Here is a 6030-nt window from a genome sequence, read left to right on the forward strand (position 1 = left end):
GGGAAAAAAAACCTAAAATAATCTTAGCACGGTTTTTTTTTAAAGAATACTACTGTCTATGCTAAAAATATAGGAGAAATTCTACAGGTTTTTCTTTTGTGTTGAGCACAGCCCTTGAAGAATTCCCATTAATTATTTTTTAAAAAAAATGAAATACACACGTTACTAACTTTCCCACCCTACTAGGTCAGACGCCAGAATAAAAACGCTTTTCGACATTACTAGGACGGCCCTAGGAAGAAGAATGCGCAGTTCAATCACACGCCAGAGGAAAGGCGTGGAACCCTTCAGTCAATGGGCAAAGTGGAAGGCGTGCATCTTGACGTCATCGGGCGTCGCCATGACACAACCGGAAGTGGTGGCGAATTAAATCCGAAAAAAAGGAGAATAACGGCGTAAAGAACGGAGATCGGGAGAAAAAGCATGAGACTGGAAATACCATATTCCGGGGGAGCCCCGATAAGTACCTGACGGGTGAGAGTCGCTTTTGCAGTAATTAGTCGCCGTTTGCTTCTCTTCCTTTTGACAGGGAAGAAGAGACTACTAGTTATCCTGCTTGTCTCTCTTGATGCAGTCAGGGCTTAATCACATGCATGTGGCTTTGCCATTTGCAGTGAATAAATAGTGCTAGGACCCTGCATTACCACCTGTCATACAGTCTCTATGTTGTGCCACGCCTACCTGATGCACACTATGGGGCTACTACCATTTAGGATCTGTTCTATGGTCAAAAGGGGCTAAACAAATGACCTTTATGCTTCTGCTCCATCTCTGTGTCTGTAACATCCTCGTGAATTTGGTGAAAACATGTCATTATCCTTAAAAGGTGCCTCTTGTATTGTACAATTGCTCCTCAATCAGGTATATTTCATGGAGACATTTTGTGTAAAAAATAAGAATGTACCAGTGCGTTATACTCGTTTAGATATAGAAGAATTGTACTTAAAAAAAGTAGTGTTTCAGGCTGATTTATTGAATATTTCTGCAAAAACCCTAACAATCCCTTCCTTCTCTTCCACTTTCTGCTCCATGTATTCCCAGGCTGTGCAGGGGAGCCTGCAGCTCTCAGCTCACTGAACTGTAGGACAGGAACCAATCAGCAGCTAGCAGGACCTGATAGGGAACTGAAGCCTGTCTGTGCTCCTGTGACTGCAGGGCTGTGATTGGTTGTTCCCACTCCTACTGTGCTTCAGGCAGGGACTGTTAGGACACACCCACCCCTCATTTAAAACAGGGATCAGAGACCATCTATAGGAAGCTCTAATAAAGGGGCTATTTTTAAAGATAATATACATTTTTAGCACCATGTAAAAGCAACACCATATAATACTTATAATTGCCTACAAAATTAGGGGTTTTTCATTTATCCTATATGTATAGTTTTACCTACTGATGTGCCCATTTTAGGGTTAAAGGGCAAGGAAAGAGGTATTCAGTTTGTTACACACACCCTCCCCCATAAAAACAGTTGTGTACTTTTGGCCAGCGCTCCCCTTCTGCAAAAAAAGAATAAAAAACAGTAGCTTGGGGTACCTTTGCTGCTCTGCCGTTTGCATGTGCAGTAGAGAAACATTGGTAGTGGGACAGCTGCAATGGAAACCTGGAAAATTTTTAACTGAACGGGTGTGGTAAAAAATAAGCAATTAGATTTATTGTGGGCTGCCTAACAAATTGGCATCCCCAGTAATATCTTTGTAACTGGAACAGTGTACAGAGACTCAATCATCATACTTTTCCTTTCAGTATCCTGGTGATACTAGTTGCCACTCCTTATAGGGTAGGGCAGGTGATTATGTATTACAAGTATGCAATGCCCGCTACTTATATGTGAGAGAGAATTGTAACTGGTTAAATGCTGGATTCACCAGAGTTGTGCTGAGATTGTGTTTCATGCCCTTTGGGGTTTGTGGGTTTTGTATAGGGGTTTGAAGACCTTTATTGCTATCTAGAATATGAAGCCCTAATTCACATACCCATCAAGAACCCATTTTCAAGTGAGACCAAAATATCTCAAGTGTTTTAGATAAAAAAAATTCCATATGTGTATTATTATACACTTTTAGCCTGGGTTAATTGAAACATGAGGACATGCATGTCAGGGAAGTTAAATATTATTGGTGAGTACACTTTTATAGGAGTAACATTTTTTGGGATGAAACAGTTTAGTGTTTGAATGCAGATATGGACAAAGGTACATAGAATCACATTATTAAAACTATGATGCCCAGCTCCTCTACACCAAGAAAATTTCTAAATTTCCTACAAATAACCCAAATAGTGTTTCAGTCTGTAGCATTTAAGCTTACTTCAAGAACCTACTAGGCATTATAAAAATCAGACAACAAAGCCGCAGTGATGTAATGTAATTATAAGGAGGTACCAGAATCAAAGAAATTCATGTGGAAATCACCTTCAGGCTTTTTAATATCTGTACTAAAGGAGAACTTTAACATACACTAACGAAAATTCCAACAGAACAATACTGAAAGATGAATCCACCAAAACGTGTTACTGGAGCTATATACTTCCACATATAGAAAAACAAATTATAAGGTTTAAGCAGGAAGAAAAATATGGATCTTTCCAGCTAATAGCCATTTGGCAGACATGTTGACGTTTATCCAAGAAGGATTTGATAAGGATGTTAAACTATCTTCGCTTAGAGTACAGTGTCTTGTCTTCCTATAATTATCCACCCCACGCTTCAAAATCATCATGATTAAAACTGGATTGTAGCAAGGGTCATAAAAGTAGAATTAGTTTAATTAAACTTTTTGCCCTCATCAGGAATGTCCGTTGGCCTGGAGTCTTAGATTAACAATTATATTGAATCATTGTTCCTAGCAGATTTGCACCCCCTGGTAAATAAACTGTATTTGTACTTTAATTTGTAGTTACAAGGGGCAAATTGATCATGTTATACCTGTCATTGGTGCATCAGTTCTCACAGTACAAGTCTGTATCTTGGTTCCTACTCACAATGAATAAAAGTGCTGTGGATGAGCAGAAGAGGAACACTTTAACACAGTTACACTCACCAACTTTCTATTCAGTCCTATGGGATTTTTAGAATTGTTTTTTATCAATGAGTGAAAATTAGAATTTCATAAATTCGATTTGAACAATCCCATAGGAATGAGTAGAAAATAGACAAACTTTTCTCTCTCTCCCACTTGTCTTTTATTACATAGATATATATTTATTTTTCATCTTGCCAATTAGTGTATAGAGATAAATATTTATCCTGTTAAGCTGGCCATAGACTCAAAGATCCGTTCGTTTGGCGACAGGATGTCGCCAAACGAGCAGATCTTTCCCCGATATGCCACTAACGGCATGGCTATATTGGGGGTAATCCGAACGTTCGGCCGTATGGTCGAACGATCAGTTTACAATACGCCAAGGGGCTCCGACGGGTCGGTCGGGTAAAAATCAAACCTTCCCGATCTATATCGTGGCCAGATATCGATCGGGAAGACATGTCGGAAGCCCCCATACACGGGCAGATAAGCTGTCAAATTGGTCTAAATGACCGATATCAACAGCTTTATCTGCCCGTGTATGGCCACCTTTACTCTGTCAAGTCTACCAGAAAAAAAATCTGCAGCTCTTAATATTCAAAGTTGAGATCTACTTCTTGGACCATTTTGGTAAAGTAGAACTCAAGTCAGAACTATGTTACCAAATGTTTCTTAAATGTCTTGCCATAGTCTTGGAATAGTAACTTTTTATGCTGGTATATGACTGATATTTTGTCTTATGTGAGCCATATTTGATCTATTGTAGAGCAAGGCTGGATGGCGCAGTCTGACCTAGGATCCCGGGCTTTGGTAGAGGATTTTGTGAGGTACAAGTTATGCCAGCGTAGTCTGGTTCCGGAGCCTTCAGGAGCAGCATCCTGTGCTTTGCATTCGGCTATGCGTGCTGCAGGGGATGAATTTGAGGAGCGATTCAGACAAGCATTCAGTGAGATCTCCACACAGATCCATGTGACCCCCGGCACAGCATATGCACGCTTTGCAGAAGTAGCAGGTAGCCTATTCCAAGGTGGGGTGAATTGGGGTCGCATAGTTGCATTTTTTGTTTTTGGTGCCGCGCTGTGTGCTGAGAGTGTCAACAAGGAGATGTCCCCTCTTCTGCCACGGATCCAAGACTGGATGGTGACATATCTGGAGACAAACCTGAGAGACTGGATTCAGAGCAATGGTGGCTGGGTAAGCATTAAGGTATTTCTGTACAGTTCAGCATGAATACATTCCCTTTCTTTTTTTCCTCTGTACCTTTGCATTAACTTTTAGCATGATGTAGAAAGTGATATGTCCAGACAATTCACAATTGGTCTTCCTTTTCTATCATTTGTGGTTTTTGAATTATTTCCCTTTTGTGTTCAACAGCATTCCAGTGTGCTATTTCAGCAATCTGGTTGCTAGGGTCCAAATTACCCTAGCAACCATGAATTCATTTGAATAAGAACCTGGAATATGAATAGGAGGGGGCCTAGAATAGAAAGATGAGTAATAAAAAGTAGCAATAAAAATACATTTATAGCCTTACAGAGCATTTGTTTTTAGATAAGGTCAGTGAGCCCTATTTGAAAGCCGGAAACAGCCAGAAGAAGGCAAATAATTCAGAAAAATGAAGGCCAATTGAAAAGTTGCTTAGAATTAGGCATTCTATAATACACTAAAAGTTTACTTAAAGGTGACCCACCCCTTTAAGTTTGTTTTCTTCTTCTTACCACTTTTGGACATAAAGTAAACTCCTTTTGCTGTGCATGCTCTTGCTATCCTGATATCTGAGGGTCCCTTACACAGTAGTGATTAATCTTTCTTTGTTTTGTCGTCTCTCTCACTCAGAATGGGTTTCTAACTCTATATGGGGATGGTGCCATAGAAGAAGCCAGGAGGCAACGTGAGGGGAATTGGGCATCACTGAAGACTGTCTTAACTGGAGCAGTGGCTCTGGGTGCTTTGATGACAGTAGGGGCCTTGTTTGCCAGCAAGTGATATAGACTTAGAAACCAGACAAGTAATAGACAATAAGAATTACCTGATACAGTTTAATCATGTACAACCAGTCTGAAGGAAGTGTGTGTGCTCATGAGTGTTAATTTGAGTTTCAGCTCACTCTCTCTCTCTGTTCGTCCTTATATGTTAATCTTATTTTGTTATAGTCTGAGTGATGTATTTGTGGAGGTCTGTGTGTGTGTGTGTGCCTTGTATTCACGAGCCTCACAGTCTCATTTTAAGTGTGCTTAATTTGTTTGATTGCCTGTGCTGCTTTGCCTGTTAAGCATTTGTATTTTGTCCAAGTTTCTTTTCTCTTACACCTGTTGGTCTATGCAGAATTTATATGTTCTCTGGTATGTGTAATGTTTACTGTATCTTTGTTACAGCGTGACTGTTGTGTTCGCTTGTATTACTCTGTTTGGATATGGGAGCAGTAACTTTAAAATGTGTGTGTATGCATTGTACTTGGAATCAATGATTCTGTGGAAAAATGCTGATATTTATCACTTTTCTGTTGGCATTTGATGCTATGTGCAGCCTCCTGATGAAGTAGGAGTTGTCTTAAAGTCTTCTCTCTGGTAGCCCGACTAGTCGACTACTTATTTGCGGAGAGGAAAACATTTTCAGTCTATTGGTTATGGCTCACTTGCCACTGGAGATGTGACCTTATTTTTTTTTGCTAATGCAGGGATCCCCAACCTTTTTGAACCAGTGAGCAACATTCAGAAGTAAAAGGAGTTGGGGAGCAACACTAGCATGAAAAATGTTCTTGGGGTGATTGGCCATTTGGTAGCCCCTATGTGGATTGTCAACCTACATTGAGGCTCTATTTGGCAGTACACCTGGTTTTTATACAATTAAAACTTGCTTCCAAGCCTGGAATTCAAAAATAAGCACCTGCTTTGAGGCCACTGGGAGCAACATCCAAGGGGTTGGGGAGCAACATGTTGCTCACGAGCTACTGGTTGGGGATCACTGAGCTAATGTGTGATTTGTATGTGTGTTCCTCCAGCTCTTTGTC

The 6030-nt window shown here is 40.3% G+C and overlaps 1 protein-coding gene across 1 annotated transcript; it reads left to right on the plus strand.

The window, feature by feature from the left end:
- Positions 1 to 364: 364 nt before the first annotated feature.
- Positions 365 to 5065, plus strand: bcl2l2.S (BCL2-like 2 S homeolog). Its single transcript, NM_001088104.1, is given in 3 exon segments — positions 365 to 474; positions 3787 to 4214; positions 4857 to 5065. Coding segments are annotated over 2 exon segments (567 nt in total). The 5' UTR covers positions 365 to 474; positions 3787 to 3797; the 3' UTR covers positions 5007 to 5065.
- The last annotated feature ends 965 nt before the right edge of the window (positions 5066 to 6030 follow it).

The sequence above is a fragment of the Xenopus laevis genome, chromosome 1S (assembly GCF_017654675.1).
Source record: "Xenopus laevis strain J_2021 chromosome 1S, Xenopus_laevis_v10.1, whole genome shotgun sequence".
In the NCBI taxonomy this organism is placed as follows: domain Eukaryota; kingdom Metazoa; phylum Chordata; class Amphibia; order Anura; family Pipidae; genus Xenopus; species Xenopus laevis.